This window comes from Astyanax mexicanus, chromosome 3, assembly GCF_023375975.1.
Source record: "Astyanax mexicanus isolate ESR-SI-001 chromosome 3, AstMex3_surface, whole genome shotgun sequence".
NCBI classification, from domain to species: Eukaryota; Metazoa; Chordata; class Actinopteri; order Characiformes; family Acestrorhamphidae; genus Astyanax; species Astyanax mexicanus.
Window position 1 is genome coordinate 54422847 of NC_064410.1, and position 23335 is coordinate 54446181.

The 23335-nt window shown below is 39.3% G+C and overlaps 1 protein-coding gene across 4 annotated transcripts in view; it reads left to right on the forward strand.

The window, feature by feature from the left end:
- The window catches only part of tnrc18 (trinucleotide repeat containing 18), a 110366-nt gene that overhangs the window by 75436 nt on the left and 11595 nt on the right, over nt 1-23335 (forward strand). Inside the window, exons 18-22 of one of the 4 annotated variants that reach the window (XM_007247822.4) lie at nt 2233-2478; nt 9599-9987; nt 11646-11777; nt 14753-14897; nt 17466-17583. In XM_007247822.4, the coding sequence (XP_007247884.3) occupies nt 2233-2478; nt 9599-9987; nt 11646-11777; nt 14753-14897; nt 17466-17583 (1030 nt within the window). The remainder of the gene's footprint in view (nt 1-2232; nt 2479-9598; nt 9988-11645; nt 11778-14752; nt 14898-17465; nt 17584-23335) is intronic. The other 3 variants (XM_007247823.4, XM_022683370.2, XM_007247824.4) reach the window with 3 other exon arrangements.

The following is a 23335-nucleotide window of genomic DNA, read 5'->3' on the forward strand; positions in this document are numbered from 1 at the left end:
GCATACTATGAATATAGGATTCAGACTAAGTGTTACTGTTTGCTTTATTTATCTTTTTTTTGGCTATGTATCGAAGCCAAAGGTCCTTGTCTGCCTTCAAAAAACAAAAAAACAAAAAAAAACATATGCTTTTGTTTCCTCCACTTTTTTCCACCTCCTCACATGTTAACCAGCTCATTCCTGCTGTCAGCAAACCTTACCACTCTGGAACATTCTGTGTGTCTTGTGTCCTTCTCTGTCTTCTAATGTGTCTGTCACCCTCCCCTGAAAGCGAGATGGAGAAGGTGTGCGGGAGGGAGGGAGGGGAAGGGGGTGTCAGTTAAAGCGGGTACCTACTGTCTTACAGTTAGTCCTTGAGAAATTTCTCCCCCGTTATCAGTTTAGACGAGCTCCAGCGAGCGGAGGGCCGTTAATAATTGATGACTTTCTTAGTCAGTGTTTTTTTTTTTCTGCCTCTAACCCCTGTCCAGCTTTCTGCAGCGCTGGTGGGTTATTCCCGTTTCCATTTTCCAAGCCATAGAGCCCATTCAGCAGAACGCCTGAGTCAGGCCACCATGCAATCAGCTCTTATTTAGCTGTTATTTAGCCCCCCACCCCACTCGCCCCCCTCTCTCTGTAATCTTTACTCTTTTTTTCTTATTTTTTTCTTTGCCCTGCTCGTTTAAAGGGGCTGAATTAAATTCTGCCTCTGCCTCACAGCTGCCGAGTCTGAAAAGCCGCCTGAAAAGCGAGACGCTGCCCACCCGGCCCAGTAGATCGCTCCCTCGTGAAGCCCGGCTTTGTCCCACAGCTAGTAATCTTATGTAGTCGTGGGCGGGCGCATGTGTTTGCACAGGATCGCTCGTATCCGAGGAAAGTCGGCTGCGGTGTTAAGTCGCAGGAAGTGCTCTGTGGCAGAGACAGAATGATGGATGAATTGCAGTGATTTTGGTATTCACTGGCGTGCACGTCTTCCAGACGGTTCTTAGAGCTCGTGGAAGATGCAGCAGAAGTGCGTTTGTTACTCTTTGGTAGAAGAAACAGTCACAACTTTCTCTTAATTAATTTCTCTTTTTCATTAAAACAAGTTTAATATTGTTTTATGTATTAATATGTAAGTCACTGTCATCCAACAACCTTGTATCCCAATTTTTTGGCAGTTTTTCACTTAACAGATTTGGCAATATAAACCTAAACTGCGAAGGCCTGTCACAATAATGTATTTTATATATGGTATAGTACCAGAATATAGTACCAGAAATAATGTTAAACATGATAAATATAGTAATAAATAATATTATTGTTCTTTTACAAGACAAGACGAATAAGTGCCACCAATATATTGATGGTATAATAGCTAGAGTGCATCATATTGAAAAGTTTCGGCTGAAACCGAACCAAAAGAAACATTCGGTTGAATACAGAACAAGCTTTTCGATTTTCAGTAAATTTGCTACGTATTTCTCCATTGCTTATATTAAATATTCTAAATCTGGAAATTATATTTCCCAAAAGGTAAACCAATATTTTTTAAATTTCTTTTCACTTATTTATTTTTGTTGGCCAAATAATTTTGGTTGCTGATTATTCAGCGCTTCCTTAATAATAGGATTATAATTAAAATATACTCTTAAGTAGACTTTTACATAACAATTGTTTGGTCAATTTATTTATTTATTTAGCAGTTTGTACCACCTCTCACAAGTTTATATATTATATATAAATAAAGGTAAAAACTGATAACCACAACTAACACAGTCAGTCTGCTCTGTGTGCATGAAGGCACTGTTATTGATGCACATGGTCACTGAAAAACAGAGACATTCATTCTTATGTAAACAAACACAGGAGGAAATACAATAGACAATATAAAAGTCTAATATTGTACAATAAGGAAAATTAGTATTTATCGTGGCAGGCCTATTGCATTTCATTATGTAGAAACGCTCCAAAATTCCTTGCAATCGGATCATTTTAAATTGACTTCTATTAAAAGAACTCAATTCTATTAAGAAGCGTCCCTCATTTGGTGGAAGTTCTTGCGTGACAGCGCCTGAACATATTTAAATATTGACTACCACGACCACCTACTTCATTCAGCATGAACCAAGCAGACCATTCAACCTTTAAACCATTTAACAAATACATTTCAGTTCAGTCCACTATAAGCCTTCTTATATAAGTTTATAATTAGTCCATTGTAAAGGCTTTATAGATATACCTGTGTATATGACTCTGCTCTTCTCACTGTAGAGTACTACGCAGAGAGGGACGATTACGAGGATGAAGATGATGAAGATGATGATGAGGAGTACGAGCACGAGCTGGACGAGAGTGACGGTCTGTGCTCTTCCTTGCTGGAGGAGAGTGGGTTGGGCCTGCTGGCTCGGTTCGCTGCCAGTGCCATCCCCAGTCCCATCACCTCCAGCCCCCTGTCCCTCGTTCAGCTGGAGGCCAAACAGAAGGCCAAGAAGAAGGAGGAGCGGCAGAGCCTGCTAGGTGAGTGAACCCTGGCCTGCCCTGTTGCTGTGTGTGCACGTGTGTGTGTGTGTGTGTGATAGCCCAAAAAGAATATCACAATATTCCAGGGTATCTATACAGTAATGATATGCTGAAACACAGAAAATAATTTAATAATTCAACTGATTTTCTAAAATAAAATAAAAAAATAGTTGTATAAATGTAACAGTTTGAAACTGTCTGATTCTTTGTCCTGTGATCATGTTCTGTAAAGCTGCTTTGTGACAACACCAGTTGTAAAAAGTGCTATACAAATAAATTTGATTTGATGATTTGAACATTTAGTAGGAATAAAGAAAATCTGTAAACATTTGTCTATATGGCAAACAACAGTAATTTATTGTTTTTAACAATTTGTATCAAATAATAATAATGATGTAAGACAATTAATAATATAAACACAATATATACATACTATATACATATAATATTAAGCAAAAAAATTAAGTATATTAAGTGCAGAATGTTTAGTGCATTCATTTAAACAGTGAATATAAACAGTTGTACCAAAATACCCTTAATACATTATACGGTCACATTACCGTATTTGACAGACTATAAGGCGCACCACATTGTAAGGCACACTATCACTGAATATCTATTTTCATACATTTCATACATACGACGCATCTGTTTATAAGGCGCTACGTAAACAAAACTTCTTGATTTTTCTTTAAAAAAAAAAATACATATATATATATATATATATATTTCAAAGTCAAATGAGTGCTGGATGTTAATCTACGCAGATATTTCTCCTGAAAACTTTTTACTTGGGAGAGTAAAGTGCTTTCGATTATTTACAGTAAGCTGTAAGATTTCCAATATTTTCAACAATGCGGTTACTAGCACCTAATGCTAGTAATTCTGCCTGACACGCAGACTACAGTCCGATGTACTCACCTCTGAAAGGCAAAAAAAAAATAGCGCTGTGGTTAGCAGCTAATGCTAATGCTGCTTCAGTCTTGGTGCTGGAGAAACTTCACTGAAACTCTTTTATAATGCTGTACTTCAGTGGAGTGGCTTTACTGCTCCTTAATACCTGGTGATTTATACGATACATAATAAGACAGTATACTGCTATTATCACAATATGGATTTTTAAATTGACTATATTGCTGCATCACAAAATATTGTGTATGATATGATTATGGCATGACCTTATTTTGTGTGTGTCCATGTGTATGTGTAAACAGTTTAAAAAGGCTTTCAAGCACATTTCATATATCTGTAATCTCTCCAACGGGAGATCAACAGTATTTCTAAGCCCATGGGACGTGAGTGCCTTGGTGACTAGGCGAAGTGAAGTGCTGTTATTGCCTCTCTTTGTGTGCGTGTGTGTGTGTGTCCGTGTGTGTGTGTGTGTGTGTGTGTGCGTGTGTGTGTGTGTGATAAAATTGAAAAGGTGGCAGCAGATGAAAACACATCATGCTTGGAGCAGTCACTCAGTAGGGGTGTTATTGAATATAGACACACATCAGTTTTCTGCCACCTGGATACTGGAGCGCCATTATCCTTTCTCAGTATATATATGTGTGTGTGTGTGTGTGTGTGTGTGTGTGTGTCTCCCCTGCTCACCGAGACAGTGACACTGACTGTGCTGTGCTTTGATGAAGTGTTGCTGTGGAGCTGTGATGAGAGGACACCCAGCAGAGCCTGCGACAGGTCTTCCAGTAGACAGCCCCGGCCCCTCTCATTAACAGCCCCCCAGCCCCCCCCCCCCCCCCCCCCCCCCCCCTTCTAAAGTGGCCAAACAGCATTACTGCCCGATATTCTTCCCGGCATCTGGACCCACTTATCTTCCTCCAGCACACATTTGTATGATCGTACAGTTTAGAGCTGCTTGGCAGAGTTGATGACCTCAATTTAAAAAATCCTCATGGACTTTTTTTTACTGTCGGCTCATTGTTTACATAAAGTGCGCAGTAATGTTGTACAGTTTATATGAGTGTTATTCTGACAGATCGCTGCGTGCTACGGGAATCATAGGGAGTTATGTGGCTTCTGTTGTTGTGTTGTTGCGCAGTAAAAGATTGATTCTGTTGAGGCGCAGACAGATCTGTGATTGATGATGGCAGTAATAAGAGAGAGGAATTGAAAATTAAATTTAAATTATGCAGTGGCATGTGGAAGTCTGGGCACTTTGGTTAAGGACACTGAATGTCCAAATATTTGTGGATACTGCTTTTAATTAGTCATTTATTGAATTTGCAGCAATTGCTGACACAGATGTGTAGATGCAAAATATGAAGGTTAGCAGCAGCACTTAGCGCTAGTAAAAGCTGCCAGACAGTACTACACTGAGGTACTACACTGAGTGTTCCAGTAAGCCAGGGCGCTATTAGCTAGCAATTCTTCCCACGTAGCTTGTTTTAACATGGTAAACACACACACTAAAGTCTGATATATAGTCACCTATGAACGGCGAAAGAGCCAGCGCTGTGGTTAGCTGCTAATGCTAATACGGCTCCAGCTTCAGTGCTGTAAAAACTTCACTTAAACTCCTTTCATAAAGTTTTAAGAGATCAGACATCAATATTTGGTGGTGGAATAACCCTGTCTTTTAATCACAGTTTTCATACATCTTGACATCATGTTCTCCTCCACTAGTCTTACACACTGCTTTTGGATAACTTTATGCCACTTCTGGTGTAAAAATGCAAGCAGTTCAGTTTGGTTTGATGGCGTGTGATCATAATCATTCTTCCTCTTGATTATATTCCAAATTAACAAAACTCATCATTTTTAAGTGGTCTCTTATATTTTTCCAGAGCTATATGTTGTTTTTTGCAGTGTCCTGTTTTTTGAAGTTTTTTTGCAGTGTCCTGCAGTTTCTGCAGTCATGTGATATTGACACCTTTCCAGTTACAGATCTGTCTGATTGTGTGATTCCTGCTTGTAAACATGGCCTTAATGAATGGTCATTTGATTCATTAGTAGCAATAGATTCTTGCAGAAATTAAACCGTTAGGAACGAATAAGGTGCAAAGGTTCATGCACCCTCTCTTTGACAAGAACAAATTGTTTTTTGGAAAACCCAAATAAAACACATTGGGTACAACAGCAAACTATTTGCAACATCTAAGCAACTATCTATAAAAAAAATATAGCAACAACCTTACAAAATGGCATAGTGTCCAACTGTTACAAATTGTAGATGCATATGTGGGCTGCTGCTCATACAAATATGCATATATATATATACTAATGGGTGTTGAATAAAACATCCAAAACCACTTGATATTCTGTGGCTTTAAATATGCACCTCATATGTAAAAGTGCTCATTTATGGAAGTCATGGGAAATGTCCTGGAGCTCCAGCACTCCAGAGTCTGCTGAATCTTCCTAAAGGACTTTAACAGTCACAAAGGGAAGGGGGAGGGGGGTTGCAGTTGTTTTCAGACCTCTATTGTTTTCTGATGACTGTAATTTTTTAATGACATTAAAACAGATAAGAGTCTTCTCTTCCATTTTGGGCATCAGTTTGTTAGACAGCTGCTGATTGATTGATTAATTGATAGGACAGGGGTTGAGGAGTCACAGTATTTATAAAGCTTTTAAAATCTGTTAATAAATCGTAGCTGTAAAGAAGCTTTTCTACTGCATGGTACCTATACTACTCGAATTGACCCTGAATTTGCCTTTTCTTTAGGTAAATGTGTTGAATAATTCCTGGAATAAGGTTATTAATACTTTTTGTGTACCTGCATTATGTGTAAAACTAATCACTCTCTGCAAAATGGAAAATTATTCCAATAGCAGGTTTTATTTATTTTTATTTTTTACTGTGGAATCACTTCAAAATGGTAGAGAGAGTTTTTTGCTCATCACCAGTAGTGTTGGGCATCACAGCATCTCACAATATGGTATTATCACAATACATACACTCAATATATTTCACAAGACACTTCTCTGCTATACTTCACAGCATATTTGTTACTGAAGAGGATGAAATACTCCTAAATAACCAGAAATTATGAATTTATTTCATTTGTGTTTCACAGAATTTCACAACCAGTATTCTTTACTGCAGGTTTACCGTACCCTGTTCATTTGATTGTAACATAATGATACAGAAACTTTAATTTAAATTGGGTGGAGGGGGGGGGGTCCATATTTAATTCCACATATTGCTAATGTATCCACATATTGCAATGTACCCTAAACAAGCCAGCATTTTGTAATATGAGCATTTTCGGCCTAATATTACACACCTAAATCTTAAAGATTTCTATTCAAGCATTACATAAAAAGGTTTTATGTTTGATAATAAATGTTACTCCAAATTCTAATTGTAATTGTAATAGAAATTATTTAATGTAAATAAATTTGCAACTTTAAAAAAAAATGAATATCAATCATGAAATCGACACTTTCCTTTTTTTTCCTTTTAACATTTTAAAATCAGTATTTTCCTGAAAGCAAAACAAACAGTTCATGTCCTCCAAACCTAAAATTTCGTTATGTTTGTCTAGTTTATATGTCTATTTTTAAACCTGCAGAATTTGGGTTGATTCCTGTTACTGACCTAAACTTATTAAGTGGAGTAAAAAGGGAGCAGGTAGCCTGTTTAAACAGGTTTAAACAATTTGATATATCACTATTGATATTTTGTCTGCCTCTTCTCTTAAGCTACATTTCAGTATGGAGCTGTGGTAGCTGAAATAAAACAAAAACAAAATTAGGTACCAGGTAGAAATGAGTAGGAAGCATGTAGTGATATCATCATACGGCACTATTTAAGGTCTGAAACCTCGGCATAAAAGTTATCTGAGAGCTGAAATCTCTTGAGGTGTCCAAACTACTGCATGGTGCATTTTTTCCCCTCTTTGTTTTGAATATTGCCGTCCTGTGGTGCGTGTGTGTGAACTGGAATTTCAATAGGCTTACGCCTGACCACATAACAGGATAATTGGGCTGATTTTGAGGCTGATGTGCCCCTTCTGACAGTTCCAATTTTAGCCTGATTTAAAACGACTGTCTTCTTAGATCATGATCATAGAGCTATCTGTGCCTGGCTGTAGCTTTAAATTCAGCGAGATCTCTGCTTCTCAGAGATGGGATCACTGAGCGTAATTTGAGAGATTGTGGTGTTGGATAATTCTGGATGGCTCTTGTATTATGGAGGCTGAGGCGGCTGAAGGACAGGGGTGAGCAGTGAAGGGCTGGAGTCCAGAACAGGTTGTTGATTTCTCTGCTTTAAAGCTGCATTCATACAGCTAAAGTAAGTGGCTCAAAACTTGAGACAAGTGTGTTATCTCTGTGGTTCTGTGAACAGTAAACACACTGAATCTGACCTTTTTAGTTCCAGTTTGGCCCACTTTTATTTGTGTTACTAATATCTGGTGCATATATTGTATCATACGCAATAATATTGCCAACATTTTTAAATATCATAAAAGATATTATATGCTGAAATATCGTGCCATATCACCCACCCCTTATTATCACATCAGGTTACTTTTTTTTTAATACTGTTTTTAGGAAAATAAACTTTTATATATATATTTTATATATCTACTAGAGTCAGATTATATCCGTCCAGTATCATTTATTTTACTTTAATCCTGGATATATTGAAATATATGGAGTGCATTATTATTAGTATTATCACATTCTGGATCATTCTGTTTCAATCTGATACAATTCTTGTTTTTTTTTTATATCTCAGTTAGGGGTGTGCCATATCATATCATATGCAATAATTAAAAGTAATTTTTATTTTATTACAGTAGTGTGTTTTTAAAAATTTTTTTTTCAAATTCATTGTTCTCATATCGCCAGTATAGTATCGAGTATCGATATCGCGAAAATAACATGAAATATCGTGATATTATTTTAGGACCATGTCGCCCACCCCTAGTGGCAATACATCTCATTCTGGACAACTAGAGCAGAAATCATAAGTCTTTAAAGTCAAGGCATTTGCTAAGAAAAAGGAAAATAGAAGACAGCAGTGAGTAAGGGTTTCAGTGGTGGGATATTGAGTAGAGCTGCACAATATATCATTTAAGCATAGTCATCACGATGTGACATCATGGACCCTGCATTATTTAATATCGCGATATATAGCGTCGAAAAGTGTGCATGGCCAAATACCATTCCTTTTTTACAGATATAATGTTGGCATACTACTATAATATGGACAAAAATATGATATGCGATAAACGCCATTGTATGTACTGATATCGATTTGCAACACTGTAAATTAAGGTTTGAAATTAGTTTAAATAATATCCACTTTTTCTTGTTCTTTGTAAAATACTATAGGTCTCTAGGTGTTCTCTGCTGCAGTGCTGTTAGCCAATCAGAGACGATATGTTTGCATGTATGAATATTCATGAGCAAGAGCCCAAATCCTTTCTTCCTTCAGAGACCACTAATTCAGTAAACTAAAGCAAGGTTATACAGAAACACTTGTGCACTTTTTTATCAACATGGCATTCTCTCACATTTTAAAATGAATGAAAAAAATGATGAAATGAGACCTTTAATCTTCATATAGATTTTTGGCTCTTGGCATAACTGCACTTGGATTTTTTTTTTCAGACTAAGAAATACTGTGGTGTGTTTGTTCACTGTTGTATTTATCATGTCCTTACTGCTCTTTCGATGCGCATTTTGGACACATAAAAAATCTGATTTGTGTACCGATCTACTAAAAAAGATAAAACCAAAACTTGACATTAAAAAAGGACTGATATTTTTTGCACATTAACGTCAGTTTATATGTGATACAAATATATGATCTAGAAAAAAACCGTGAAAAAAATTTAAACAGTAAATTTTATAGCCACTTTTCAGACCTACTAAACCTGCCAATAAAAGTGTAGTTAAAACATATGTGCTTACGTAGGGAAAGAACGGCACTATGCAGAAATCTAGCCCTCCAGTACCAGAGATGGTCACTGTAGGAAAAAGAAAGACAAGATTTTATATTTTGTGGCATTCTGTGTATGGGATTCATTATTTATTATGGTTTCAGCCCTGGATTAGGATTTACTGGTTAGGATTTAAGAAATCCTGTAGTGTGATCCAAGCTTGTTTTTAAGTGTTTTCGTTCATTTTCCTTTTCTTTTTTTTGCTTTCTTCTCTATAGGCACAGAGTTCGAGTTCACTGACTCAGAAAGCGACATCAAGATCCGGAAGTTTCCGTCTCTTCTCCACGGCAAGAGATCCACTCCGGAGCTCCCTCTGCTGCCCCCGGCCAGCGTGCTGCGCGAGGAGTCCAGCCCCAGCAAGCGCGGCCGCAAGCCCAAGAAGCCCAAACCTCCACCCGAGCTCTGCTTGGAGTTCCCGGCCGACGGCAGCGACGAAGAGCGCTGGACCCGCCGCAGGAGCGAGCGCATCTTTCTCCACGATGCTGCCCAGTCCACCCCCCTCTCCCCCTCCAAACCAACTCCACCCAAAGTGGCTCGCGTCCCCAAAACATCTCCTCAGGGCCTCAAGGAGCTGCCTAAGGCCAAGGATGCTAAAGTACTGGGGAAGGTGAGTTCTGGAGTCCTGCTTTATTTATGCACAGTGAGCCCTGCCTGCCAGTCCGCCGCTCTGCGTGGCAGCAGGTGTCCCGCTGCATTTGTAGGACAAGAAGAACCTCCTGCTGTGAATGTCATGTTGTTGGATGCGAAGGGATGACTGGAGCTTGCCAGGCTACAATTACCAGCCTTCACTGTCCCTCCCTCTACCCACATCCTCCCTCAGCCTTTTTTCCCCCTCTTTTTATAGTGCTGTGAACAGGGCAGCCCATTAATGTTTATTTCCCCCATCCAGTGCAGGGATGGCTGCGATGTCTGGGAATAACTGCTATATGCTTGTGTGCTGTCATGTACTTGTGTGAGGCCTTTCACAGTCTGTAGCTGCGCTCCAAAGTCTTGGCCTCTACGCCATGATGGGCTTTTCCAAACAGAAGCTCCTGAGTAGGGCTGTGTGTTGGCAAGAACTTGGCGATACAATATGCATCACAAAACAGGAAATAAAGTTTGATATATTGCTATATATTGAGATACAGTGAGTAAATGCGATTGTTTAAATCGCAATAGCACTCCAAGTTGACGCACCAACATCTACTGACTAGAGAAGATGCTCCAACCTGTCATCTTTGTAAAGACAGACTTACCATAAAACACATTTTAATGGACTGCAAACCACTGCACTCAGATAGACTGAGGTTTTTTAATGAAAGTGAGATGCCAAATGTGCTCAAAACTGCAGCACCTGGAAAAATGATAAATTTTTTGACCTTTTTAAATATAAAACATCTTTTATAATTATTTTTGTATATATATATATATTTTAATGACACAGTTTGAAGAATTGACTTAAGTACCACCGTAAAAATGACCCTAGTGTGTCGGCACAATCAATCAATAAATCAATACTCAATCAATAAATCGCAATAGAATAAAAACTATCCTGTTTAAATAAAGGAAAGAAAACGTAACAGTGGCATCTAACACTAGACACTAGATTATTGTACAACACTGCAATGTAGTGAGCATTGTTCAACCACTAAAGAAACACTAAAGGAACCTCTGTCTGACACCAATCTTTACATTTAAACTACTAATAAAAAATTATACAACAATATATTTTTTGACATCCCTTAGACAAGGTTTGAAGCAATTTTAAGGACGCAACTGATGTATCCATCCTTATTTTCCCTTGGTGACCCACAAATGAATAACAGCAGCATAAAAAAATAGAGAGAAACAATGTTGGATATTGAAGCCTCAAAGCAGAGTTTGTTTTAAAATGTTACCTTTTATCTTTATAATTATAAGCCAAGGAATGCAGCCAAAGTTCTGAGCGACTGGGAGGATGTAACTGATGTAGCCTTTCTGTCCTCATTGTACACTTGGGTACACACAGTTTGCTGTGCACATACAATTTAAAACAAGTTATAAAAAAAATGCAAAAATGAAACCTCTGGAGCAGAATTCCTTTTAAATTGTTAGTTTTTAGGGTTAATTACAGTTTGGTTCATGAGCATACAGATTTTATGTTGTAGTGTTACTTCGTGGCATTTGCGTGTGCTGTCACCTACTGAGGACCAGCCCTGCTTCAACTTCAGCCTTATGCTCTGGAACGCAGCTCATGTGTGCTGGTGGCTCAGCTTATTTGGTATTGCTTGTATATTAACGTTGCAGAAGAAGAGGTTGAAGGAGAGCCCGGTGCGTCTGCCCTTGGCCCAGTTCACCAGCACTCCCACAGAGAGCAGCACAGCACCCCCTGTCAGCCCGGGTCGCAAGAGCAAGGTCAAGCCGCCCAAAGCCCGAGAGGTAAGCTGCACCTGGCGCGGAGGCAGCGTGTTGCTAATAACATGCTAATGATTATGAAGACGCCACGCTTTCCCCTTCCCGGTTAGCCCCCCCCTAGCAACATTAAATTCTGAAATCCCTTAATGCAACCGGCCTTGATGCATTAGCCCATAAAATATATGATTCATGCGGCATTAACGATCATTTTTTACAGCGCCAAGACAAAAGGCCAGATGATAAATATTTGAAGGAGGGGGGGTGATGGGGAGGGGGATGAGGGTTGGGGAGCGGCCATTTCGTGAGGCACTCTGTACGGCGAGGGTCGGCGGAGAAAGAGAAAGAGAGTCAGGCCTGGCAGAAGGAAACTGAAAGGGATTAGAATAATTTTACCTGGCAGGCTGGAGGCCCCTCCTGCAGACCACTGGGAAAAGCCATGCATTTGAATGAGCTTGGCCAGGCCTGGCCTCCTGTCCCATGCTGTACAGCTCGGCTCTGAATAGCCGCGGCACGGAGGCTGCAGGAGAGAACAGCAAGCCTAATTAGACGCCGTACTCAGTGGGAGGGGAGTCGAATGAACTAAAGGATGTCTCCCTCCATCCATTTCCCTGCCCCGGTGCCTCATTTATCTATTTCTATAGACGTTTATTTTCTTTTCCGCGAGAGAGAGAGAGAAAGAGAGAGAGAGAAACGTGGGCCGCGTTTTAAAATTCACCGCAGCCGCTCTTCCTCGTTTTATGTATAAATCACATGTTCTGATGTGGCATCCCGAGGTGCGGGTGCTCCCCTGGGTGTTCTGGCGGTTTGAAATGGAGAATCCTGTGTCTGGCATGTTGAGCTTGTCACTCATCTAAATGGGTTTCAGTGAATCAATTCTCACCACACAAACACATGGAATTAAACCAGCAGTGCCTGGGTGTTCAGTGGAGGGCAGGGACATCCTGATCAAGTTTTTTTTTTTTTTTTTTTCCAAGTTTAAAGTTAAGGGTATCTGCAGATATAGTGTGTATATATTTATTTTTTTATAGTATGATTAGCTAAGACTGGAGTTTACAGCAGACACTTATCCAAAGTGACTTATAAGGTTATTTCTATTACAGACGTGGGTCAATGCAGTGTTTGTAGGGTTCGTACGGTTAATGAAAAATCTGAAAAAGTCATGGAATTAGAAAAATTTGTGTGTTTGCCAATTTCCAGGCCTGGATAAGTTTTGAAAATGTAAATAAAAAAAACAAAGTTTTGGAAAAGTCAGAGAATTTGGTCATTTGGTCAACAAATCTTTGCGTTTTAGTTTATTGCTGGAGAAAATCTAATGAATTAATTCAGTAATTTAGCTCTACACAACAGAGCTCTCAGGATCTGACACACATTTTATTATTGAAGATTGTGTATCAACGTTTTATCAGATTCATTTTAGATCTACTATAATAAATTTTGATTATAGTTTTAGTTTATATTTGGTTTTATTGTCCATGTCTGCACTGATGTTTTAAGGAAGGCATGGAAAAGTCATGAAAAAGCCATTAAATGTATTGGTTAAAATGTGTATGAAACCTGTGTTAGGAGTCTTTTCCAAGGACTCTTATTGGTGTAGCACAGGATTCAGTCACCCAGACTGGGAATTGAACCCTAGTCTCCCACATAATGTGGTAGCTTACTGGCAGGGGGTGGTGTTATCCACTGCATTAGCCACACAAGCAACTAAGACTAAAGGCCAATTTATACTTTTGCATCGTAGTCTACATTGTAGTTTGAAGCGTACCTCTCTGAAAATGTACCTATGCATTGCGCGACGCAGATAGCCGCAGCTGTGATTTGTCTGCTGGGCCCTGCGTTCCCGCCTATACATTCCCACATTTACAGTTTAAACTGCAGAGCGACGCCGAGCCGCTGATATGCGCATGCAGAAGTATAAACATGCTCCGCTGAGTAGTGCACTTTCACTGGATACGTGTTGTATTATAAAGCAGGTTAGGGCAGTGTTACAGTATTTATGATTATAAAAAGGTGTCCATTGATGGCTTAAATAGTTAAAAAAAAACCTTTTTGACATGCTGTCAAGAAGTCATGTTTTACAACCCTATGATTTTCACCCTTATAATCAAACAAGCTGATATTGCTTTCCTAATAGGCTATTATTGGCTGCTTAACAAATTCCCACATACTATTGCATAGTTTCTATTGCATTGCCATAACACTGTAACAAAAATGCTTATTAATAATGTTATTAGGTGATTTTAGGCTTGCCTCATTCACGGTCCAGAGATTGGCTTTCCTTTCTGACACATGCTAAGCTCCAGTTTTATTTATTTATTTATTTTATGTAATGTTTTTGATGTAGAGAAGAGCAGTGGTAAAAGCTGCTGTTTGCTCTTCCTGCTTCTTTTCTCATTGTTGCATTTTGAGTTTAAGCTCCTTTTTCTGAGGACACTGGTACAGAAAATGTCACAGCAAAGTCAACCCATATTCCCATTAATAGCAGAGTCTGTAGGTGATGAGCTGCTCTCCAGTATCAACACCACCATATTCTCTCATAAATGAAATGAGTCAAGACTGATATGTAATAGTTTTTGAGATTTTGGAATTGGCCTGTTTTTTTTTTTCAGCTGCTTTGACGACCCTCAGAGTTTGTTAGTTCCGTTTCCCAAGCTCTCATTATTCAACAATGACAAGATAAAAACAGTTCAGCATTTTAGTGCTTCTGTTAAGATAAATGACACAACACAATAGGTCAATTTTGTTAAGCTTTTCTGTGAATAACATGAATATTCTTAATATTATTGAACACTGAGCACCTGCTAAAGTGTGATTAGTGCAGGGTGTAATATGTTAATTCTGTATCTTCCACCCGTACCACAACAAAGTGCTACAGTGGAGTAAATGACTGTATTTTTAATTTGTGCATAGTGTGCTGTTCAGAACATAATATTCACTGTGGAACACATTATCTAAAAGGCTGCGATCTGTGTGTGTGTGTGTGTGTGTTTGAATTTCCCCAGCAGGTTCGGGGAAAGGGTGGTGCTGTTAGTAAGCTGATGGAGAGCATGGCAGCTGACGAGGACTTTGAACCAAACCAGGACAGCAGCTTCTCAGAGGACGAAAATCTCCCTCCCAGCGCTCAGCCAGAGAGACCCTGCACTCCTGGTAAGTAGATACTCACACATTTTAAGTGTGTTACAACAGCATACTAACTAGTAATACTAACTAATTTTTGAGTATGTAGTATAGATAAGATTATACACAGTAAGTGGTGGGGGTTTGTGTGTGGTTGTGATAGACACTCATACCATAATTCTATTTAAAATGAAAGAAAGGAGCTTCTAACCTCTGGAAAAATGTATTTGAAAAGTGCTTGGTCACTTTCTGGTAGTACAAAATGAATTAATACTCTTTATGTAAAAATGTTTTTGTACATTTCCCAACCTGCATCTATTAAGGTTTGTATATAGTATACATGTGCCTCTAAAAAAAATAGAATATCATTAAAAAGTTACTTTATTCCAGTAATTCAGTTCAAAATGTGCAGCTCATATATTATATAGATGTATTACACACAGAATGATATATTTTAAGTGTTTCTTTATTTTATTGTTAATGATTAATGGCTTACAGCCAATGAAAACCCAAAAATCAGTGTCTTAAAAAAATGTCATATTATAAAAGACCAACTGGTACCATTGGCAGTGTGGGCAGTGTGCCAAGTCCTGCTGGAAAATGAAATCTGCATCTCCAAAAAAGTTGTTAGCACAGGGAAGCATGAAGTGCTGTAAGATTTTCTGGGAAAACAAAACTGCACTGACTTTGAACTTGATAATAAAACACAGTGGATCAACACCAGCAGATGACACGACTCTCCATTTCATTTTCTAGCAAGACTTGGCACACTGCCCACGCTGCCAAAAGAGCTAATAAAGATTCTATTTATCTGAGATACTGATTTTTGGGTTTTCATTGGCTGTAAGCCATAATCTTCAACAATAAACGTAATAAACGCTTAAAATAGATCACTCTGTGTGTAATACATCTATATAATATATGAGTTTTACATTTTGAACTGAATTACTGAAATAAAGTAACTTTTTAATGATAATCTATTTTTTAGTGTGTTGTATGTAATTAGGACACAGCCTTCACATCAGCCTCAAAGGCTCTTAGCTTTTTTTTCCTCTATAGTTCTTTATGAGCAGGGCTGTTCAGCTTCGTTCATCAGCGCTTTTCATCAGCGCTCCCCCATTTTTTAATTGCTGTTTTATGACCAAATCAGCCTTTTCCTTTTCTGCCTCTGCATCACAGTTAAAAAGCAAATTGCTTTGAGTGACGGGAGGTAGGAGTCATTTCACGCCCACACTTGTCTTAATCTGGCATTAAAAATCTCACAATTGACTCGATTTGATTGCGTTCATATGGTTATGTGTAGATGAATGTCATTGCACCTGGAGTCTGCCTCACACAGCACTTGCTCAGCTGAGATAACCGTATCTGGACTGTCTGATTGAGCTGGAACTTGTGTTGGCAAGAACCTGGCTGTTCCTGGCTACTGTATGAAACAAGGGCTATTGCAATGTATAAAGGATATTGTTAGCAAGGCAATATTCACTCCTAGTCAAAAAAAATATTTTGGGTCAAATAGTGTTGTGGTGTGGGGAGCAATTTCGTACAATGCCAGATGATCTTTGGTATTCATTACAGCCACGTTTACAACACATTGTTACATTAACGAGATCATGCAAGCATCTTTCCTGAATGCACGCCAATACCCTATTCCAGCAGGACAATGCTCCTCCACATACTGCTTCCAATTTTAAGAGCTTGCCCTCTCCCCTATCTCCCCTTCAAATAACACTGCTTTCTGACACTTCTTCTGGGTGCAACTATTTCTGCAACCATTTTTGTAATCAGATTTTAGAAAATGGACATATAGACACCAAAAAAAAAAGGTGTTACAAACTCTAATATTTGGTTGTACTGATTTTAGCTTTGATTGCAGCATGCATGTACTGTGGCATTGCTTCAATAAGCTTCTGCAATGTCACAAGATTTATTTCAATCCAGTGTTGCATTAATTTTTCACCAAGATCTTGCAGCAGCATTGATGATGGTAGAGTCTGACCAACCGCTGCACAAAGCAGCTCTTCTCCATCCAGCACATCCCAAAGATTCTCAATGAGGTTAAGATCTGGACTCTGTGGTGAATTCTCTCAATCCATGTGTGAAAATGATGATCTCATGCTTACTGAACTCTGAACTCTTTCACAATTCCAGCCCCATGAAATATAAAAAGTAAAAATACATTGATGGAATAACCTGGTCTATATTCAGTATATTCAGGTAGCCAGCTGACCTCATTCTTTTAGCACATACTGTTGCTGAACCTAAACCTGCAGACCAACTGCAGCATCAACCCCACATCAGTTACTTACTTAAATCCAGGTGGAGACTCTTTTTTTGACCAGTCAGTGAATAAAAACACTGCATTTTGTGCATAAAATCTGAGTAAAAGAAAAGATTGTCAGAACATTGAGATCCAGGAATGGAATAGCCAAAGGGAGTACTAGGACAATTACTAGAACAACAAACCATGTCACCAAAACACTTGAATATATCAATATTTTCTTACAACCCTACTGGCTGAGCAGTTCTCTCTTTGTAAAAACAATAAGATTATTATATCTCATGGTCTCTCTGTCTATCTCTCTCTATCTCTGTCTGCAGCTCCTCGTAACTGTGTGATAGACAAAGATGAGCTGCAGGATGGACTGCGTGTGCTCATCCCCATGGATGACAAGCTGCTGTACGCCGGCCACGTCAACACCGTCCACTCACCTGACATGTAAGAACCTCCACCCTTCCCCAACCCCCCACTCTTCTGCTCCAATTCCTGTTTCTGTTTTCTGTTCACCTCCATTGCTTTGCTCTTTAAGAGTTGGTGAATCATATTAAGGGTTCTCGCAGCCTGGTACATTCACAGTCACAGTATGGATGCTGTACTTTAATTCATAAAGTCGTATGGAGAAATACACAGTACTTAGTATTTTATAGTATTATATTTATATGCTATAAGAACAATAACAAAACAGTACAAGAGTAAATTACACCTCAAAACCCTAATCTTTAAACCATAAAAAGAGAAAAGGGGCAACTTTGGAAGTGCATAGTATTGTGGGAATTGTAGTGTATTTGGTAGTTTTGATAGTGTGAGGAAACAATGCTACAGGTTAGTGCTGGACAATATTGCATTAAATCAGTATCATAATTATTTGAACATTTTACCTCGATTACAATAACTGGTACCACTTTAAAATAAGACTACCTTTATAAAGGGTTTATAAATGGTTTACGATTAGTTTATTAATGGTTAATGAGCAGGCACAATGTCATGTTACACACTGGACTGGGCAGGAGTCATGTGACTACACATGCTGTATGTAAACAGTATGTAAACAGAGAGTTTCTATATAGATTATCTGAGTCTAAAACATTAAGCATTTTTAGCTAAATCAGAGATTACAGACATTTGATCTATTTTTATCCTGAAAATTGTACTTATTTCCTCAACACAGAACAATATCAAATCTTTTTTATTTTATTACAGCCTTTTAAATATGTTATTTCCGTATCTCAATCATCAGCTCACAGCCTTTACTGTAGAAATTAAATTAATAAAAAAATAGATAAATATATAGGTGCGTTTTCTTTGCTTTTTTAAATGAAATACTTTATTCTACTTTGTTAGTTACTATTTACATTAGCCCCTGTAAGCCTCTGGCAGTTTAGAGTAATTTTTTTGGGTGGAAATGAGGGAAATGGGCAGGCTCTCCATAAACGGCTCTAATGTAAGCATTAGTCTTTGTTTTATCATAGAACCTGTTTGCTGTGTTTTGTAATTATAATTACTTAAAATCCTGAAGCAGTAAAAACGCTGTTTGTATTGTTGTTGTTATAATTATTATTATTGCCATATTGCTCATCCTAAACTGTCCACCTAAAGTGATAATTTGTCTGGATTGGCATTGTCTCTAATTAGTGAGATTATGAATAGTAAATCTGAAGAACTATAACAGTTCTTGAGGTATTTTTGTGTGGACTAATTGTTGGCGTGCTGTTTGTGCAGCGAGTCTGAGAGGCTGGTGAGGTGAGGATTTGAGCTGGTGTTGATTGGAAATCCAAACATCTCTTTCCTTCCTCTTCCTGTCATCTTCTGTAACTGTCTGCTGTCAAGCCAGAGGAGACATCACTCAGTTCTGTAGTGAGAAAGACAACCTAGACTTGTTTGTTGTTGGATTTTAATGATGGGATGTTTGGGATGGGAATGGATGTTGTGAGTGTGAAGTTGTTGTTGAGCTCGGTACAGATTTATCTCTGTTGGTTTATTTGGTGGTTAAGATAATGAGACGTAACGTTACTGTTTGGGAAGAGTCTCTCTTTCTCTCTCTCTGTCTCTCTCTCTCACACACATACACACACATGCATTCACACATAGTGTGCCTGTGCTAAAAATACCTGCACCCCGCTGTGGAAGGTAAGGTGCCTTTGTGCCGAGCGTTGTTTGATTCACAGGCCTTCAGCCACACTCCTCCAGCCGCACGGTTAGTACGACAGCGAGAACTGGTTGTGAGGAGATTTAATATCCCGGCCGTTGAGAGAGTGAGGCGCGAGAGGAAGAGCTGACTGAAACAGCATGCCTGCTCCGTTCTGCAGCAGCGTGTGCTATACGACACCTTAAATGCATCCAGAGATTGAAGGTCCACTCTGAGGCCACCGGATGAATGTGAACTGCTGCTGTTTATATTCCTGTGCCCGTCTTCGTTACCCTTTAGCCAGTGTAGGTGTGAATACTCTGCCCCCTCCACCGTTATTACACTACAGATGCACGCTTTCACAGAGATTTGTTTAAACACAACAGAAAGTGGAAATGGAGGAGCTACTGAACTGGATGTTGTGTGACCGAAAAAGCCAAAAAACTCACTGGTCCCATCCAGATAGGGCTTAATCCTCACTCTCTCTCTCTTTCTTTTTCTGTATCTGCTGAAGGTACAGGGAATCAATCACATACATCCAGTTTCCTTTCTTTATTCTTTATCTTTCACCGTTCTGTTTTTAAATAAACAAATCAGCCATTGTTAAGACGGACAATCTACATGCACTTCCAGCTTCCAAGATCGGATCAGACGATCTACACATCCTCCCATCGATGAAACAACAAGCTCTGTCCGGACACATAAAACCAAGTGTATGCCACAAATAGCCAAATATGTGCTACTGTATCAAATTTGTCCTGAACTATGGTGACGAAACTGTGATTTTTGTAAATGCATTTTTATAATCCTATAGATGTGACTTATTGACAATTAGTAGATTTTCCCTTAAATTCATGTTTTATGGAAAATGTCTTTTAAATTTGTGATGCAATTATTATTGCCATTATTGCCACATTCTGATGAATGTGAACCGCCGCTGCTGTTTATATTCCCGTGCTCGTCTTCATTACCCTTTAGTCAGTGTAGGTGTGAATACTCTTCCCCCTCCATCTCTTTTCACTCTGTTCTGCTGTAGTGAGCCAGTGTCTCTGCAGTCTTCAGACACGGCCATATATAGAAGCACTCTCTGTTAAATGGTGGGGTCAGTAATTAAAGCGATCAGTGGTGAATTAGGAGCAGAATCCAGGGGGAAAGGAAGAGAAGTGGCCGAGTCTCCCCCAAGCCGCTGCTTTCAGCAGACCTGCTCAGTGACTGCAGGAGAGGCTGCTGGCAGGCCCATTGTCATGCGCGTGACGTGAACGCCATGCTAATGACTCCGGCCCATTATTTATGGGTAATGGGAAAATAATTTGAAACTTTCTCTTCACCCTTCAGTGGCTTCCCATTTTTTATTTATGTAGTCTCTGAGCTCGGGGCCGATGTGTGAAAACAGGAATTATCACCTTCTATAAGAAAACCAGTTCCGTTCCTCAGTTCCTCGCTTCATCATCAAAGATTCTTGAATATCTCAAAACTGTATACTGCAAATACCATTCTGTGCCCATAAATAGCAGACAGCTCTACTTTCTGTCAAATAATGCTGCTGGTATTCATATTCAGCTCATGGTTTATGTGCATTCTGGTGTGTAAATTCACCATCACTCTAGATCGAAAGTGACAAATCCTCATAAACTGTAGCAGCTTGTCTTTATGGCTAGGTCTGTCTAATAACGTTTATATTAAAGGTGCATTAGTTGAGGATCCAGAATGTGTTGAGGATCCAGTGTTGAGGAGATGTTGGTGGAGTATTATGGTGTTGAGGAGATAATGGTGGAGTAATGGGGTGTTCAAGGAATAAGAGTGTGGTATTATGGTGTTGAGGAGATGATGGAGTAATGAGGTGTTGAGATTAGGGTAGAGTATTATTTTGTTAAGGAGATAAGGGTGGGCATTATGGTGGTGTGGAGATGATGGTGGAATAATGGGGTGCTGAAGAAATTAAGGTGGGATATTATGGTGTTTTGGAGATGATGGTGGGGTATTATGGTGATGTGGAGATGATGGTCAAGTAATGGGGTGTTGAAAGATTAGGATTGGGTGTTATGGTGTTGAAGAGATGAAGGTGTAGTAAGAGTTATAGGCGTTAAGGAGATGTAGGTGGAGTAATGGGGTGTTGAGGCAAAGACTGGAGTATTATCTTGTGGAGATGGTCAAGTCATGGAGCATTAATGAGATGAGGGTGGAGGATAATGGTGTTGAGGAGATGATGGTGGAGTAATGGGGTGTTGAAGAGATAAGAGTCTGGTATAATGATGTTGGGGAGATGATGGAGTAATGGGGTGTTGAGGCAAAGACTGGAGTATTATCTTGTGGAGATGGTCAAGTCATGGATGAGATGAGGGTGGAGTATTATGGTAGTAAGGAGATTATGGTGGAGTAATGGGGTGTTAAGGAGATTAGTGTGGAATATTATTTTGTTAAGGAGATAAGGGTGGGTAGTATGGTGGTGTGGAGATGGTGGAATATTGGGGCATTGATGAGATTAGGGTGGAGTATTATGTTGTTAAGGAGATTATGGTGGAGTAATGGGGTGTTGAAGCAATTAGGGTGGGCTATTATGGTGCAAGGGAAAGAAAATCAACTAATGCTACTTTAAATTTGTCTCTACTGTCTATTTAGACCATGATTTAGCATTTTTCCATCAGTTTTTTTCACTTTCAGTTAGAATCCAAAGCCATGTTACCCGTTTCTCTATGAATCTGTGTGGGTTATCTATCCTACAGTGTAGCAGATTCAGTCTTTAACCCTGCTAGCAGCATCCCAAGCCCAGTAACACGCCCTCTCCCGTCAGGGAGCAGCTGGTGTGAATTTAAGCGAAGCCTCCAGACAAGGGTGATTGGCTGTTCCCAACAGCGTCCCTGCCCCCTCGGGCTGCCTCTCAGGAGAGTCTGCTGCTGGAGAGTGTGTCTGGGGCCGTGCTGGAGGAAGTGTTTGGGGAGGAGGGGGTGCCAGATCACCTCGCAGGCCCGTGTCTCAGTAATAGGACTGCCACTCTGACGGACGTGCCTGACAGCTGGCTCTGGGCCCACGCTGGAGCTGCGAGCTCCCTCATGCATCCAGATGAGAGCAGGTCAAACATCTGACCGTCAGAGTGTTATTTATTAATTTAAATATATCTCATACTCCCTGCAGGCCAGCATCTCAAAGCCTCATAAACGTGAGTGCCGCTCTTTGTTTGAGGAATATAATGGAATATTTTTAACTTCTAAATCAAGCTCTCGTGTCTCCTCTTCCCATGTCATGGGTGAAGATCAGCTACAGTAATAATATCCCAGAGGTCTTGGCGCTCTCCAACTTTAGGCCTATCACATCCCACACAGAAACTCAGCCTTGCACAGTGTTTTTAACCCTTTAATAGGCATTGTGACTGCATAGTCAATCATTTTTCATGATCAAATTGCTGTAAAAAGCTGCAAAACCTGTCTTTGGCTGTCTTAACCTTATCCCCCCATTGAAAAAAAGTGTGCAATGCTGATTATATTCACTGGGTCGGAATGACATTGACAGAATATCATTGTCTGAAAGCTGGGAAAAGAAAAGGAAATGTACTGGGGTGACAAAGCTCCTCACTTTAAGCTAAGCATTACATTGAAATAGAAAAGAAAATAGTCAACCTTAATGTTCTAGACCCCCTATGAATTATATTGTTGTTGAATGGCAGAAACATGACAATAAAATGCATCTCTGTTACCCTGAAAAATATGTAAACACTTCACAATCAGATTCTATGATTTTGCTATTTATAGGTATATAAACTACGGTCAACATTTCTCCCAAATTCCAAATAAAAATATTGTCATTTAGAGCATTTATGCGCAGAAAATGGGAAATGGCTGAAAAACTAAAAAAGACGCAGAGCTTTCAGACCTCAAATAATGCAAAGAAAACAAGTTCATATTCATAAAGTTTTCAGAGTCCAGAAATCAATATTTGGTGGGACAGCCCTGGTTTTTAATCACAGTTTTGGCATGTTCTCCTCCACCACTCTTACACACTGCTTTTGGATAACTTTGTCACTACTGCTGCAAAAATTCAAGCAGTTCAGTTTGGTTTGATGGCTTGTGA